Genomic DNA, 18,809 nt, shown 5'->3' with positions numbered 1-18,809 from the left:
CCTTTGATCTGTGCTGCCTTGCCCACCCACGCACCCACCCCTCCACTGGCCTGACCTACACTGAAGCCCTTGCCCGGGCACTGCACTGAAAGCCAGCTGGGAAAAAGTGCATAGCGTTTCTACCTTGATGTCCTACAGACAATTTTCGCGAGTGCCGCACAAGATTGTGTGCACTCACCTTCAAGTTCCCCTCGAAGTTCAGGTCACCAGGTGCACGCCTTTTAAAGGCAGTCGTGAAGTATGCTTTTCCGAAGTCACGCTGATGTGGACAGTAAGTTTTATGTTGGATTCCGGCGAGCAGGGCTTATAATTAGATGCAAATGTTTTAAAATGATGTTCCCAATGAGGTGGCGGGAAACATCTTTGGCAGGTGGAGTGGACAATTGCAAACTGATTTCATGACAGCGTAAAACCGATTTCTGGCCTTGCCGCCATATTGGCCCCCCCGCCCCCGCATGATGCCTGACACCAACATAGCTGGGAAATTCCGGCCTTTGTCATTGTCTACTTTCTCTTTGTGTCTGCATTTGTGCACTGAATGCCTTCACCTCCAGCTCCTCTGCTTGCAGCTCCCTCTTTGTCTCCGGCTCTCCTTTGTGTTTGCATGCCACATGGCTTCTTTCTTAACTTCCTTCCTGTTAGCATTGCTTCTAGGTCACATGGGCCAGTATTCCTTATTATCCAAGCAAATTCCAATTGATCCCTTTACCATTGATATAAACTCTTAAAAGTCCTTTTGAAAGAATTATGGTTTCCCCAGACCTTTTAAAGAAATTACATTTTTTCTTTATTTTGATGTTTCTGGGTCAAAGATTGCCACAGTTGTCATGCTGAACTAGAGTACTAAAACTCAGTGTATACCTGAGAGTCAGCTCACTGTTTCTCAATTTACAGTTTTGTTATTTATAATGAATTAGTCTCATTCCAACCAGTATAAAGGAATAACACTAAAATTGTCTCTGAAATGTTAATCTAGGTTATGTCCCAATATCCCTGAAGTGACTCTTGAAACACAACCTTCTAACTCAGAGGCAAGTGCTACCACTTCACAGAGAATCTTTTAGAGGTTCTCCATGTATGACACCAGGGAGGTCCCAGAAGGTTGGAAGTAGACCTGTGTGGTTCCTATATTTCTAAAGGGTGACAAGTCGGAACGAGGCAACTGCAGACTCATAAGTTTTTTTAAAATTAATTCATAGAATGTGGACATTGCTGGCATTTATCTCTAATTGCCTTTGAGAAGGTAAAGGTATGCCTCTGTCTTGAATGCAGCGGTCCATGTGAGTAGGTTTACTCAAATTGCAGTTTGGGAGGGAGTTTCAAGGTTTTGAAACAGCAACAGTGAAGCAATGACAGTGGTGTGTTACTTGGAGGGGAACTTGCAGCTAGTGGCATTCCCATGCACCTGCTGCCCTTGTTCTTCTTGGTGATAGAAGTCATGGGTAAGGAAGGTGCTCTTGAAGGAATTTTGGCAGGTTGCTGCAGTGCCTCTTGTAGGTGGTACACACTGCATGCCATTGTGCACCAGTAGTGGATGGGGTGCCAGTCAAGTGGGCTGCTTTGTCTTATTCCAATTCTGTGTAAGTAGATGAATTGACAATCCAGTGTAAACTTGAAGATTATTAAGTAGCCGTCAACCTGGATTTCGAAGGAGAAGATTCTCCCTGACAGCTTCCTTGACTCCTTTAAGGAAGTGACATCCCATGATACTGTGGAAAGTTTTATTGCATGTTGTGCCTAGCCCTCCAGAATGCATTTGACAAAGTTCCACAAGAAAGGCTATGGCTGGGATTTTCCAGCCCCTCGTGGCGGGACCCGCTGTGGGAGATTCAGCAGTGGGCAGGGCCAGAAAATCCCACCTTAGTTTAGCTCAATGCTGTTGGAATTTAGAGTAAATCTTGGCTACAGATACTAAATTGACAGAAAACAATAGGTACTTGTGCAAAGAGTTACTTCAGGGTTGGGGTAGTGCTGAGTGGGGTGCCCAAGCGATTGATGTTTGACCACTATTTCTAATTTACACCAGTACCTTGAATTCAGAAACCGAATGTAAACTGGTCAAATTTGCAGATGATATCAAAAATAGGAGGGGCAATGGAATTGGAGGAGACAGCTGAAAAAATACAGAATGAGCTAGATAAATTTGTGAGTGGGCAGAACAGTGGCAGATGGATTTTAATGCAGACAAGCATAAAGAGCTGAGCATTGGAAGAAAATATGGTCAGTATACATACTTCATGTATGAGAAGGATGAAGTTGAAAAAGACCAATCTTGGTATACTCAACATTTAACGTACTGGACTGATCCAAATATACAAAGCCAATAAAATGTTGGACTATATAGAATGTAAGTGAGAAAATCACAATCAAACTGTATACTGCTTTGGGTGAATGCCATCTTGAGTACTCTGCTTAGTTCTAATCACTGAGAATCAAGAGAGCCATTCAATGAAGACTGATCCCCAGTGTTAGAGGTCTGGAGTTTTGAGGAAAGAAAGAAGAGATATGGGCTTCTCCGTGTAGAAAGATGTCCAATAGATGCTGTCTTAGAGATATACAAGACAGTAAATTGTAAATCTTTAGCCAAAGCTTTAAATTAAATTAGAAGAAAAGAAGAGCTTCAAACTAATAAAAGGCAAACTTAGCACTTAACGAAAAGCTTGTTGCACAAAAGTGATAAGTATTTGGAATAGAGTCTAAATAGAGTAATGGAATTGAAAACCAACTGGATGTTGCACTGGAGGACATTTAGGACCATTCTGGATGAATGAACTAAGATAAGCCAAATTGACTTTCTCATTTGTAATTATTTTATGGTTAAATATTTCCCTTAAAAGCCTCACTTTAACTGTTCTGGCTGATGATAGGCACTTCTATAACGGTTAAGAATCGTATCTTACAATGGCTGCGGTTTGGTCTGGGGCAAATACAAAAACTAAAATGATGCAAAACTAAATAAGATTGTGACTAGTCAGTTATCAACAAAATGAAGGTGACAATACGGATCATTGTTATGCATTTTGACCTACAATAAAACACATTAATGTGTTTTAGCCAGCATATTCTCTGCAGGAATTTTTAATTGTGGAATGTCTCTTTAACAACAGCAAGGCAAAATGACTCTGTTTCAAAGAACACACATATTGTCTTGGAGGTGAACATTAAGCATGGATTACAGAGTTCTTAGAACAGCTGAATGAAATGGCTTCATATATTGTTACCAGAGATTGCTTTGTGATGCAGTTAGAGGTAATTTACAATACAAGTCAGCATCTAGGTGGTCTAATGAAATGAATACTTCAATAGATGGACCTAAAAAGGACATGAGGTCATTCACAAGATGATAATCAGGGGCTGGCATTCAGGCGTGATGTCCTTAGGCAAGGACTAAACAAATTGCTGTGATTGATTGGGCTTAAGTCAGGGTGAGGGTAACGCCTGCTGCCTCAGCACTTGGGTAGAGAAAAGGCAATTTGGTGAGCAGTACGGCCAACAGCCAAACACAAGGATGAACATATGGGAAAGAGCAGAATGGTGCAGTATGAATACCGCACAGATGTGAGTGGAGGTAAGGGAGTCGTTCCATATGGTGCCTTACTGGTCTTCGGTTGGTCATGAATGGCAACAAGCTTCAGTTCAAGACAGCAGAGAGATTTACTGTCAGAACTAATGATGGAAGCACGAAGAGCAGAATGTAAGCAGACTGATAAGCTGCTTCTTAGGGGCGACAGGCTGAGCTACTAAATGCAAACTGGGAAATGGACAGCTGTCACGGTTAGGATCATTAGTCCAGTCTTCGACAATGCATCTCTGACACCTTGGTTTAAAGATTTAATGCATACCAGACTGCAAGAGAACAATATGCCAGGGGTATTGCATTAGAGTAATTATTACCCGTCATACCTCATTAATCTGTTTACCAAATCATTGTGGGGGAGGGGGTGATCATTTGGCTGATTTGATTGTCATTGAAATTATACGTGGAGAAATTAGCCACAAAACAAAAATATAAATTAATACATCTTCATCTGAAAACCCAAGGAAACATTTTTAACAAACATTGTGATTTAAAAAAATGTTCTTATATGTTCCTATAATAAACAGAGTGCTGTTGATGTAATATGGTGTCATGATTTCTCATTATCTCGTCTGGTTGTGAGTCATGGTAATCATTTAAAACCTATTCCTGCTAGGATACACAAATTGTATTATCCTGTCCTTTGTGCAGTTTATCTCACTACATTTAGTTTAATGTGTTCACATTAGAAATTAGTAATAACAAGCATAAAAAGTGGCTATTTGATCCATTGAGCCTCTGAGACAGAAACATTTAAAAAATATTGTACCTAATGATTAAAATCAAATTGCCCTGGAAATGATTTCTGTTTGAATATCAGCATTTGTTAGATTAAGATTTCTAGCTTGTAATATTAAGGATGATATCCTCAAAGTCCATTGAAAAACACAAACATTCGAGACTTGAGGAGAACTTTTGCACTTATAAACATGGCATATTTTTGATCAAATCATCTTGTACAAGTAGCAATCTGATATTAAAAAGTCACTTTCATTGTGTTGCACCAGGAAAGATATGGTTGTGGTATGTTTATCAAAAGAATTGTTGGCTGCATTGTCTTTAGTCAAGAAGTCAGTTCTTAACTTAGGTGAATCTTATGAGTTCCATCTTATGCCCAAAAGTGGCTACCTTATTTATGTTTGTCAGTACTTTATTGAACTGCATTTCAACACATCAGTGAGCAACACAAAGTAGATCTCATGCTGACAAAGCATTCATAGCATTCACTTACGTGCTCCCCATTCTGCCCATCTAATTTGAGAATTAAAAGGAAACTGCAAACCAGTAATCTCTTAAATCACTAACTCAATTATGTACCTTCCAGGCAAGTTAAGAACTGACTTCTTGACTAAAGAGAATTTGTCAGCTAGAGAAGCTGTATCTGCTTGAAAAAAAAATTATCATGCCACTATCTGTTAAGAATTCAACTTTAAAAAAATTTTTAATGAGTAAATTCTACAGTTTTCAATGAAGGACAGCAATAACTCAAACAGATTTTACGCCATAGGAAAATTCAGGTCTAAAAGCAAAAGCAAACATGGAAAAACATATAATATTTATCATGGCGTGACACATCTGGTGATTACAATGATCCAATGTAAAATAGTGTAACTAAATAGAAAGTGTACTATTCAGTCTAACACTGACCATAGAAGTGTGTCATTTTCAGTACAGTCATTTGGGACACGCATGACAATTGATGTTAGTTATATTTACACACACATAAAATAAGCAGTAATTTAATCATATTGTAGTTTGCTGAAATATTTCACTAATTGAGAAGCCTGTGCATAGACATGATGTAATTTGCTTTAGTGCAGAAGCAACAAAACTGTTGATTGCAGTTAAAGCAGAAGGGCATTCCTTTTCCTCATTTGCAAAGACCTAAGAGTGTGCCAAACAAAGAAGGGAATCTTTTCTGTCACAAAATGGCTCGTGGCCTTTAAACTCTCCATCTGTTTGTCTGACAAGTAATCAAAGCGCGTGGCAGGAACTGGCAGCACTTTGACGGCCCTTCTCACTTTAACTGGAGTGAGAGTAATTTGAACAGATTCATGGTTTCTTACTTGATTGTATACCAGTGATGGGTTAGCTATGATTTTTTTTTACTACTGAGTATTTTTGTGTTTGATTAACATAGCATGAAATGAGCACAGACACTTTGGAACCATGGTTATATTCTTTAATCAGCGGATTGCCCAAAGGAACATTTAACGTGTTACACAGTTATTTTTAACTGTTGTTTTAATTAAAATATAAACACTGTGAGGTGCAATTATTTGAAATTAAACTCTCGCTGAGTGACTCTGAGTTACATATGTACCCGTATGTAAATATTTACATGGTTGCACCTCCATTCCGATTGAAAGGGGTCAAATTAAAATCGGCTTCATTTGGGAGTTTTACTGAAATTTTTTGTATATGCTGTAATATCAGAATAAACTTGTGTTTCCATTTAATAATGTTAATACACATGCATATTTTCATATCAGAAAAAGGTTGTGCATCAAGTCTGACCCAAATCAAGCATGCACATTTATTTTTTACTGTCATATTGTACAAAGATTCCAGTCACGTACTTTATCCTCATTTAAGCCAGGACACGTCACACTGACGTAAGTTGATCCAAATTTAAAATTAAAAAGTGAAAATTCTGGAAGTACAGACCATTAGCACTTGATAAAAAGAAAATACTAGAAATGTCATAACCCATTTTTTTCTTTTTACAAATGCTGACTGATCTGCTTTTTGCAACATTTTCCGTTTTCATTCACACCATATTAATGCAGGTAACAATTAATAACAAATAACAAGTTCAAGTACATAGTCAAACACAATTTAAATCAGCAGTGTTATGGTATTGCATCATTGCTCCTGTTGATTGTAATATAATGATACCCTAGCAGATCAAAACCCACAAGCAATAAATGAGGATTAGGTTAATACAGGGTGAACCAAGAACAGTCACTTAGCAGGCAGAAAAAGAGGTCTGAATAAATTCTAAGTTCTAGACAAATATCAGGTTGTTGCAAATAAAAGTCCCAAATGAAGCTGTCACTAAGGGGAATAGAACGTATTTAACTTTGAAGTACGGTATTTGCTGCCAAATATTTTATTTGTGTGGAAACATGTAAACAAGCAGCTCATGAATTTGATGTACAAGGTAAAAGAGACTTTGGGGAGCAGAATCAGATCTTCAAACCAGATTGAAATTATTTTTTCTTTGCTGATCTTTTCTGCAGTGTTTGAACAACTTGTTGGACAAGTTTGTATCCTGTGTGTGTTTGTAATTTTTAAGTTAGCATTTACAATTGTAGATAATGAAAAAGTGCAATGCTGTTTGTATTCTTGCAGCGTACTGGGGAAGTACACTGATCAGCCATATTGTATTTCTCATTTTGTTAATTAAATATGGACAGATATAAGAGATTATTTTCAAATTGGATTTCAGAGCATCAAGGTGTATCACTTGTACTGGTGGTAATTTTTCTCTCTATTTACCTAGAAAGTCATTGATATGGGTATAGTGTATAGGAACATAGATCCACTAAATATTTCTGATTCCAGGATACATCATTGCATGTTCACACACCACAGGCATTACTGACCACCTATCCATGTTAAATGTTCATTGTAATAATATTCCTACTGACCAACGTGTTGATTACAATTGTCTTTTGAGTTTTAATAAAATTCAACAAACTTCATACTCAAGTTGCATACTACCAATGAATAGCATTTTTTTCCTGACACAGTTTAATTCAGCCTTCAGCACACTGCCTAGGAGCGAGAGAGGAATATCCTTGCAGAGAGATTTGCTAGTGTTGTTGGCAAGGGTTTAAACTAGATTGGCAGGGGGATGGGAACCTGAGGGCAGATTCAGATTGGACAAATTCAGAGCAGGGAACAGGAGACAGAAAATTAGTGAGTGACTCTGAAAGACAGAAGAAGCAAAGGTTAAAAGGTTTATAGCACAGGAATTTGGCAATGTTAAAAGGTATTTATTTAAATGCAAGGAGCATAGCAAACAAAGTCGATGAGCTGAGGGCACAGATAGACACATGGCAGCATGATATCATTGCTATAACGGAAACTTGCTTAAAGAGGGACAAAAATGGTAGCTCAACATCCTTAGGTATAGGGTTTTCAGGCAGGAGAGGGAGCTAAAAAAAGGTGGGGTGTAGCATTAATGGTTAAAGAATCAATTACAGCTGTGAGGAGGGATAATATACTAAATTAATCATCAAATGAGGCTATATGGGTTGATCTCAGAAATAAAAAGGGGGCAGCTACACCAGTAGGGGCTGGAATCATCCTAAATTTGCACTAAGTGCAGTAATGAGCAGGAAAAAATATTTTCACCCGTTGCTTGCAGTGACCTGTTTTTACACTGTATAGTCCCATTCCCGGCGCATCCTGCCGCATTAATAATGCATTCACAGAAACACTCTGGGCACAATATTTAAAGTGCACCAGAGCGAATCCAGACCAGGACTGCTGCAGGCAATCGATGGCCCCAAAAGCAAAGAAGTCGGCAGCCCCCAAATTTAGTGAATTTTCTCTGGACATAGTGGAAGGCCGTCGCGATGTCCTCTACCCCTGCTCTGGCCACAGGAGGTTGACCAGAGTCACCAGTCCAGCCTGAGAGGCGGTGGCAGCTGCAGACAGCACCACTGGAGCACAGAGGAGGTCAGTTATCCAGTGCAGGAAGACGATGAATTCTCTCATCCGTTTAGCCAGGGTAAGTCAACGGCCTTATCACTCTCAACTCTCTCATTCCCAAACCAATCACACATCCACAGGAACAACACCGCTAACCGCCACCCACACCGTCACATTTCCTTCAGACTCATATCCTCTGGAGCTCACGTCCGCATCCTGTCCACGCTTCTGCTCACCACACAAACATCTCACGCAGTGCCATGTGTCCTGTTCACACTCTTTCCACCTGTTTTCATGCAGGAGAAGCTGGCTCACTACAGCAGGGAGTGGTCCCAGACCGGGGGCCACATTAGGCCCCTCACTCAATTTGAGAGGTATGCCATCGCACTACTGCTACCGTCAACCCCTCACCACCTCACTTTACCCTCAGTCATTTTCACCATTTCCTCATACCACGCCCACCCTCAGTTTGCTCCACAGGAGGCAGTCTGGACCCATCAGACCCCTCCCTTGCACGTTCACCTGGACATCCCCTACTCCAGACCCCTTCTCCAGCCCCCCGGATCCCCATCCCTCCTGTGTTTGGTGGGGACTCGGAGTCAGACACGGACCCTGGGGTTGGGAAGGAGGAGGTGAATGAGGATGGGGGTGTTCTTTTAGGGAAGGAAGGTGCACCTTCACCTGGACATTACTGAAGGAAAAGGGTTGTGGCTGGTAGGTCATGGAGATTAGGTGGAAGGTGATACCGGGGGGTCAACTGTAATGGAGGAAATGAAATGGGTGACTGAGGAGGAGAAAAGACAGGGGAGCTGACGAAATTGCGAATCCAGACCATGCTGTCCAAATCGAAAGTGAAATGACAATCGTGGTGGGCGAGATCAGTTGCTGCATGGTAGTGTGATCATTGGGTGAACAGAGAGGCCGGTCAGCTCAGATGGACAACTGAAAGCGAACTCCAGCAGACAGCATTGAAAATGTTCATGATATTGAGGTGAGTATGATACATGAAGGATCCACCTGCATGGGAGACTGCTTACACAAGGCTCGGAAAGACCCTACCACAAACACACTTCCCCTCCAGAATCACTCATTGGTCAGCTGCTCCCTTTGACAGAGGACAAGGTTGAGGGGCTCACAAGCACAGGTTCTCGGAGGGAAGGGACAGCCTCTGAGATTCCTGTGTGGTTGACCCTGAAGTGTCCAGCTGCTGCTCCTTTCAGGTGCCTGGGGGACCCCAGCCTGACTTCTTGAGGGGAAGGAGCACCTGGCAGCACGTCGAGATGTCCCGCTTCCCTCTCGCATTGCCACTGCAGGAACTCACCCATGGCTCCTGCGATAGAGTGCAGGTCTGCACACATCTCCACATTTTGTTGGACCGGGCTCTCAATGACATTCGCCATCCTTCCCATGGAGACTTCCATACACGTGCATGTGGGCACCACTTCATCAGAGAGGAAGTGGACTCAGTGCTCCAACTCACATCCCACTCTGTTGAAGGTTTCCACCAGTTCTACATGATATTCCCACACCTTCTGCTGACTTTCCAGGATAAGTTGGAAGGCCAAATCTAGGGGCTCGTCATCTGACTCGGACCTCACAGATGCCTGATTACCAGAAGTCTTCTGAGTGCCGGGGAGTTCACATGAACCTGCCTCCTGCTGCTGCGGACATGTGTTCATGCGGTGACCAGGTTGTGAGCCCGAGCCTGCTCTAGATCTGGGTCCCACCAAGCATGTGTGTCTCTACACTGGTGGAGCGTGTGAGTAAGCGCTGTGATGGGTCTTCCAAGCTGCTTATTTCCACCTCTTCACTGGAGGAGGTGCCCTCTTGGCTGGAGATGAGGACGTGGATGGAGCTGAGGGACTGGCTGGCTGAAGGTATCGGTCACTTGGCAGAGCTCCTTGTGAACCAAAGTAGAGATAAGTAGTGCATGGCAACAGAGTCAAAAGCAGGAGTGAGAGCACTCATATTTGTGTTAAGGGAGGGATGATGTGCTGCAGGATCCTTATGAGGGTGTTCACCGCCGACCTCACTGTCACTGCAGGCACAGTCCATGTCCTTACCAGTCAGTGCGATGGCATGCTCCTCAAAGTGAGTGTGGAGCCTAATGTGGGCCACTCCACCCCTGGTCTGGGACCTCTCCCTGCTGATGTGAACAGGCTTCTCCTGCATGAAAACAGAGAGAGCGTGAGCAAGAAACATAGCACTGCATGGAATGTTTGGGTGGTGAGTGGCGCCATGGACAGGTTGAGGACACGAGCTCGAGAGTGTATGAGCCTGATAGAAATGTGAGGGTGTGTATGAGAGTTAGTGGTGTTGTCCCTTGAGCTGTGAGATCCCTGTGGATGTGTTATGGGTTTGTGAGTGTGAGAGTTGAGAATGATGAGTAGAGTGAATTACCTTGGTGGAATGGATGAGGCCATTCACTTTGTAGCAACACTGGATGGCTGTCCCCTTTTGCAAGGTATTGGCGCTGACCATCGCTGCCACCACCTGCCAAGCCAGATTAGTAAGGTTTCTGCCCATTCAGCGGCCAGAGTGGGAGTAGAGGACATCATGGCAAGTCTCCACTGCCTCCAAAAGGCGCTGGAGGGACACGTCATTAAACCTGGGGGCTGCAGTCATTTTGCCTTTCGGGGCCATGTCTTCTTTGCAGCAGTCGCGGGCTGGAAGCACTGAGAGGTGTGCATGCAGCTGGACTTTAAATATGGCAGCCGGGTGTGATGAAGCAGCAAGGTTATGAATGGCAGGCAAATTCCACCTGCCATGGAAACAGCATGTTTCCCGGGAATGCATAATTGATACAGCAGGTGTGGGACAATACATCGTAAAAAGCAGCTATTGCATTTTGCCCGCTCGCTAATGCAATTAGTAAAAATCTAAGACGGTTCTACCCTCTCCAGAGAGTTCTGCAATCTCTTTGCATTTAGATCATATGCCGTTTTTCTGTTCTTCCTGCCAAAATGGACAAGTTCACATTTTTCTCCATCTGCCAAATTTTTGCCTGTTCACTTAACCCGTCTTTATCCCTTAGCAGATCCCTTATGCCCTCTCCACAACTTAATTTCCCACCTATTTTTGTGTCATCAGCAAATTTAGTAATTATACATTTGGTCCCTTCATCCAAATCATTGATACAGACTGTAAATAGTTGAGGGCCCAGCACTGTAACCTGTAGCACTCCACTCATTACATCTTGTCAACCTGAAAATGACCTATTTATGCATACTCTCTATTTCCTGTTTGCTAACCAATCTTCTATCCATGCTAATATGTTGCCCCTACACCATGAGCTCTTACTTTGTGTAGTAACCTTTGATGAGGCACCTTGTCAGATGCCTTCTGGAAATCTAAGTACAGCACATCCACAGGTTCCCTTTTATCCTCAAACAACTCTAATTATTCAGTCAAACACAATACCCCTTTCACAAAACCTTTTGCCCTGATCACCTTGGCATATTGTCTTTCATACAGTTTCACTGCAAGCTTGATGTCAGGCAACTGATGACATTTTTGAGGAAGCATACGGCTAGTCAGACATTCACATACCTCAGTGGTGCCATCAGATCTATTGTGCCAGCTTCCTTTGGAAAGAGGAGCCCCTGGGTGCATCAATTATCTGCTAAAGCAGCTTCTAGCTACCTCTGTCTACAGATGGGGATGTGAGTATTAAGGGTAAGGTTAGTGTTAGGTCAGGTACACAATGGGTCGGCTCAGAGAAACATTCACAGTCTTCTTTATTCATTCTCGGGATCTGAGCTTCGCTGGCTGGGCCAGCATTTATTCCCCATCCCTAATTGCCGTTGAGAAAGTGGTGGTGAGCTGCCTTCTTGAACCGCTGCAGTCCATGTGGTGTAGGTACACCCACAGTGCTGTTAGGAAGGGAGTTCCAGGATTTTGACCCAGCGACAGTGAAGGAACGGCAATATATTTCCAAGTCAGGATGGTGAGTGACTTGGAGGGGAACTTCCAGGTGATGGTGTTCCCATCTATCTGCTGCCCTTGTCCTTCTACATGGTAGTAGTCGTGGGTTTGGAAGGTGCTGTCGAAGGAGCCTTGGTGAATTTCTGCAGTGCATCTTGTAGATGGTACACACTGCTGCTACTGTGCGTTGGTGGTGAAGGGAATGAATGTTTGTGAATGTGATGCCAATCAAGCGGGCTGCTTTGTCTTAGACGGTGTCAAGCTTCTTGAGTGCCAGACTTGCCTGACATCCTTTCATAGGTCCTCCTCTTCCAAGTATCTCTGACAGCTACCAGTAATGATGTTAGAGACATTAAAAGCCAACAATTGTCACACATGCATCCTTTAGAAGTCCTACATTCCTGAACTTCAGAGTATGACATGTAGGATATCCCTGCACCAGAGTGAGTATTTAAAGGAAGCATCAGCCTATTTGAGATTGGTGCTTCTTATGCCACAGATAGTCACCACAAAAATAAAAATCTCTGTGGATGAGGGAATGGTTTGTTCTATACTTGTCTCCCAACTTATGCTGCTACAAAGGACAATTGCCAGTGAAAAATCTAATTATTAAGTCTGAAGAATAATGAGATCACAGCTGGTACTGCTTTATTGCAGGGTTTTTAAAGAAAATATTGATTCCCTGTAACAGACGGTAGATAGCATGACTGAAGAATTATTCCGTCATAATTATTTGTCCTTTTGGTACAAACATAATTAATTAAGATCATGGAGCATACTAGCAGTTTGTGTTTGCATTGATAGAACAAAAGATGGTCAAAAACAGAAAAAAATCCTCACACAAAATTGAAATTGTGAGCTTATTAAGGGCAGGGAACTGAGTGCTCACCCATCATCCATGTGACCTACCTTGGCTCCCAGTTCAGCCCTGATCCTAAAACTGTCATCCTTGTTTTCAAATCTCTCCACAGCCTCCCCTTCCTATCCCTGTAACCTCCTGTATCCTGAGATCTCTTATGCTTCTCCAATTCTGGCTTCTTGACCATTCCTGAGTTTAATCATTCCACCATTGATGGCCATGCCTTCAATTGTCAAGGTCCTAAGCCCTGGAATCCCCTCCCTTAATCTATCTGCCTCTGTAGCTTTCTTTCCTCCTTTAAGAAGCTCCTTAAAGCTACGTGTTTGACCAACCTTATGGTCATTTGGCCTAATATTTCCTGATATAGTTCACTATCAACTTTTGTTTGACAATGCTCATAAAATGCCTTGGGATGTTTTATGATGTTACAGGTGCTATATGATTGCAAGTTGTTGTTCTTGAAGATTTTCATTATCCTCGGAGTTTAGACAATGGTTATCAATAGTCCAGATTTATTTTTGTGATTTGTTGCATCATCTACATTTGTCAATTTAGGTTTTTGCATTGTGGAGATTAACATGTCTCTTTTATACTAAATATTGTGTATGTATAAACAAATTGTTGGTATTTAGGGACAAAAAAATCAAAAAAGGAACTAAACCAATATGCTATCCAGAAGAACAAATTAACTCAAAGCTAAACCTTGCTGTTAGTGAGCTGATACATAAACAAAAGTAGTTGCAAATAAATGCGTTGTGAAGAAAATACAAATTCCACTGCTGTGAACCATTTTTCCATAGGTCACCTTCGTCTAAAGTGCAGGAACAAACACGTACAGATTGTAATTTTGTTATTTCTCTTTTCCAACTAGGGCCGCTGCATAAACTTCACCAGAGTAAAAGAAAATGAAACTCCATCTCCTTCATGCAATGCTCCTGCTTCTCACATGCCACCACTTAACAACGAATATATTCCTTTAACCCGTGAACTTCCCAGCCCTCCTGCTTTATCAGCCAAGTCAAGTGTGAGGAGTCCACCTCCTGGACCACCGCCATCTCGTGCACCCCCTCCTTCACGACCTCCCCCTCGCCCTGCGGTAAGAACCTGACCTCCCTAGGATTTATGTTGGTAAAAAGAACATTGCGAAGAAGAAAGAAAAGACAAGGCCAAAAAGGAGAATACTACTGGACTTCAAACCAAATATTTATTGAATTTATGGGCTTCCTTGAAAGGGTAAAATCTGTTGCTGTGCAGCAAGTTTCCATCTGGAAAACCCAAATCAGTAGAACCTCTCTCTGGAGTTGATGATAATATCGTGTCCACCTAATGTACTATCCATATGTTTGAATTCTGGATAATTATAAGCTTGATTTCAAGTTATAATAAACCCTGCATTTTTATCTTGTGAAAATTTAATACATAGGTCAGAATTTGCATTGTTTTTGAAGGTTAAAAGAATTGTTTAAAGATCAATATTTAAAAATCACTAACACCTACTTTTGATGCTCAAGTATGCATTCTGTTGATGGTGATACTGATTGTTTTGATCATCGTTGGGGCCTTGAATTTCCTGTGGTCACACAACCCAGAGGTAGCACCTGAAATTATGCCCATTTCCGAACTGTTTTGCCAACATCAGATTGCATCCAAATTCTCTGCCAATGTCATTATGTCAAATGAGCACTAATTGAGTACCGCGCCATATATTCTTTCTTTTAACTAGAAGTTAATGTTTCAACTCATTTAACCATCATTCGTGCAGATTAGTTACAACATATTTAAGAACCTGTAATTGGGAAAGCTTTTCCGTTTGTAATGTCGCTTACAGTGATGTCATGAAAATCCAGTCAAAGAAACAAAAATACAGAGCAGGTCTCAGTGAGAATATTTTTTTTTAAAGCCCCAAACAAAATCACAATTAAGCACCTGAAAAGTGACTTAATTTCTTGCTGCGCCTGAAAATCTGGTCATAATTTGAAGAAAACCTCTGAGCAAGTGGAACTAAAGGAAACCCACACATCAGGCTTTTAACTTGGAGGCAAGAGCAGTATTATTATGTATGAGCAGAGATGCTTTCATAAATTCAATAATTTGTTGTAAAAGATGGAGTTTTGGGTGTATTGTACATAGGCACACAGCTCACTTACACCCAAAATTCCATAATCTTTTAGGCTGCTTATTTGCTATATGCTATGGTTGTGCATGTCTCTGGGTGCAAATACGCAGGAAATTCCAGGTCAGGATTTCTATTTCAGAATAGTATTTTACAAACTTAATTACATGATTTTATTCTTCATATTTACCATATACTTCAGAATGCGAGATGATAGCATTGACCATCAGCACCAAGGTAACAAGGTTCTTGTTTAATTTTTATAGTTAAAGATAAATTTTCTAACGAAATGAAACCACAGCTAGTGAAGAGGCTCTCATACATAATTAATGTAATTAAAGCCAAAGGCTGGTTGACCTGTGAGACAACTCTATAAAGTTGCTGCTTGATGCTATTTGACAATGATTGACCTCGTAATTGATTAATTCACAGAACTTTGAGCTGTGATTTTAGTGATACTTGAGCTCTTTTGTATAGGGTTAGTGACCCTAAACTGTGCTCTGCCTAAACAATGGTCCTAATCTAGGCATCGTTCTTGCTAGCCTTGAATTTTAAAATGTTGCAGAGGGACTTTGTTGAGTTGTGTGCAGGTTGTGACCCAAGTTATTCTGTTCTTCAAACATGTATAGTTGAACTTGCTCTTCTTATACAATTTATTAGCTAGCTACCAAACAGCAGGATGTTCTTTATGCCAAGATCTGCATAATAGTTTTAACTGCAGATAATAGCTCATAGAAAACATTTAAGAGCTTTATTCGGTTTTGGAAATGCTTGCCTGCTGGATGTTAAGCACTTTATAGTTATTTCAGTGTAAATATTAAGAGGCCAGATCCTTTTCCAGACCACATCAAATTATATAATTCTGGTTATCTACTTTATTCCTTACAAATTAGATTGTACTTTTTGCTTCAGGGCACAGGTACTTTTTGGTGATGCATAACAATGTCTACTGTAGTGTTTTATAAACAGATGAGATACATAAATCCCATACTGGTAAAGAAAATATTGTAAGGTTTTGTGATATTAGAGAAAAAAATCAAGTTTTACTGCAGGACAGTTAAATGTATTAATTTACTAAACTGTGGTCTAGGTGTAGGTACTTGAATCTGAGTAAAGGTGGCCACTAAATCTTTGAGATGCTAGATGCATGCAGTAGTAAATAATAGAGCAAGCATCATTGAGCTTGAGTAGTAGATGGATATTTTGCTTTGTTAACATGTTATACATAACAACTATACTTAACTCTCTCTTATTAACTAACTATTAATGACTTGTAATCTTGTTTGGCATCAGCTACCTGACGAATGGACTGGAGGCATAATTTGATGAACAAGTGAACAAGCTGTGTAAACTTAAATTGAATTACAATTCTAGGAAGGCAATGTGAAATGCACCAACATGTCATTGGCATAATTGCACAGCTTAATAGAATCATCATGTCGAAAACAGGGATTCACTATTAATTTGACTAATCTCTACCTTAACTCCAGATTTACGTTTTCTAAATATGGTCCAAAGGAATTAAAATAACAACACTGTTTTAGTATGATAGTGAATATGATTAGTTAGGTTCAATTTAAACCCACAAAAGAAATTCAAGCAATCCACACTACCCTGCATCAACATTGTGCAAGGTTGCACTGGGCTCTTGAGAGGTTATTGTGTCTAATGAGCAGTGGCAGCCTGCACCGCTGGGGCTTGCTTTGGGAAATGGTTAACAAAAATTTTAAATGATTTTGCCTAATAGTAGTTTATTTTCTTTCATTAAAGCCCAATTTTCTGTCACAGTTTTAAATTAGGAAGTATACAATCAGCAATTTCTGTAAAGGGAAGACATTACCATATACAACAAAGAACAAACACTAAATCTGACCTGTGCTGGTCAACTGTTTGTGGGATTTTATTAGTTAGAACTTCTTAAAGTTGTTACATGCTGTAAGTAACTATTTGACAAACAAACCCTTTCCACTTTTTTTCTAACATTAGCTTTGTTTCCTAATTTTTTATTGATGTAAGTCTTCATAATGTTGACAGAATTGTCACTTTGGGATCAGGACTTGAAAGAATTAAACTACCCTATCATGAATCCAATGTATCAACACAGTAGACTGTATTTTTTTATTATTTTTAAATAACAACGTATAGGTTTTCTGGAAAAGAATGAAATAAAGCAATTGGAAATCAGAACTAAAACTCGAGAATGTTGGAAATACACAACAGGTCGGTCTGCATCAGAAAGGAAAGATATGTAAATATTTTGGGTGGGACCTTTCGATTGATGACCTTGCTGTGTATTTCAAACATTTTCTGTTTTTTTTAAACATGCTGTTGTTTTAAAATTCATTCAAGCAATGTGTTAGTTTTGTCACATTTATGGTACAGATCACTTTAAGGTGCATAGAACATGCAATTGCAAATGTATCAGAAAAAATACAAATCTGTAATACTTTCAACATGTTTGAGGATCCTCACTAATAAACTCTAGATTGTAGAATATATGTTATATCTGGGTGGTGGTGTGCTACAGCTCACTCAGGGAGTCTGAGTTGTGGCAACATGCACCTTTACATGCACATTGCAGCCTGGAGCCATGGATCATGATGGGTAGAGGCTCTAACTTTCTTTCCATCACATGGCTGACCAGGAATCTCTCCCACTCTTACCATCTGTAATTGGTGTGTGTTGGAAGAATTTTCAGGTTGATACTCTACCTGTTTGGCCATGTTATGAACACACCTTCCTTGTCGTGGAGTGGGACTTGAACCCAGAGCTTCTGGCTCAGAGACAGGGACACTACCCATTGCACCACAAGACCTCCTATGTTATGTCTACAGTATATAAATTTTACCACTGTACGAAAAAAAACTTTTGTTACTAAAATGCCAAAATTATGTTTCAATCTGTTTTCATGAGCATTGACATCAAACTATTATAATTACTTGTGCATACTTGATGATAACCATGTACTTTTCCCTTTTGTCTGTAATGTTAATATCACTAATAAACTGCAATTCTTTTACATAAAATTACTAACTTTTATTGTTGTGATCGAACGCATGTTTGGCAAAATGATTGTCTCCTTGGGTCGCAGTTTTGTTTTATTACAGGAATTGTACTAAATCTTAAGGGCAAAACTTTATTCCTGCAATATAAACCTGAAGCTGCAAAGATTAACACTAAAACATAATTATATTGAAAATGACAATACTTGAAGCACTATAATTATGCTTGTGTTTTTTAATCAGATTCAATTTCCTATTCTTTCTCTTATCTTTCCACTACAGAATCACAGAATTGTTATAGTGCAGAAGGAAGCCATTCAACCCATCATGTCTGCACTAGCTCTCCGAAGAGCATTTCACCTAGTGCCATTCTCCCTGAAGCCCTGCAGATGGTTTCTTTTCAAATAATCCTCTAATTCCCTCTTGAGTGCCTCAATTTCACCTGTCTCTGCCACAGTCTCAGGCAGTACATTCCGGACCCTAACCACTCTCTGTGTGAAAATGTTCTTTCTCATATCGCTTTTGCTTCTTTTGCCAATTACTTTAAACGTGTGCCCTCTGGTTTTCGATCCTTTCACAAGTGAGAACAGTTTCCCTCTGTCTACTCTGTCCAGGCCTCTCATGATTTTGAATACCTCTATCAAATCTCCTCTCAGCCTTCTTTTGTCCAAG

General features: G+C 40.5%; 1 protein-coding gene across 1 annotated transcript in view; it reads left to right on the top strand.

Moving 5' to 3' along the window:
- antxr1d (ANTXR cell adhesion molecule 1d) overlaps positions 1-18,161 on the top strand; it is a 111,302-nt gene extending 93,141 nt beyond the window's left edge. The window contains exon 18 of the mRNA XM_041176171.1: positions 13,894-18,161. Within this exon, the coding sequence (XP_041032105.1) occupies positions 13,894-14,130 (237 nt within the window). The 3' untranslated portion in view covers positions 14,131-18,161. The remainder of the gene's footprint in view (positions 1-13,893) is intronic.
- Positions 18,162-18,809: the final 648 nt, after the last annotated feature.

Source organism: Carcharodon carcharias, chromosome 28 (genome assembly GCF_017639515.1).
Source record: "Carcharodon carcharias isolate sCarCar2 chromosome 28, sCarCar2.pri, whole genome shotgun sequence".
NCBI lineage: Eukaryota > Metazoa > Chordata > Chondrichthyes > Lamniformes > Lamnidae > Carcharodon > Carcharodon carcharias.
Note: the sequence above shows the minus strand (reverse complement) of the source record. Positions and strands in the feature narration are given on the sequence as shown.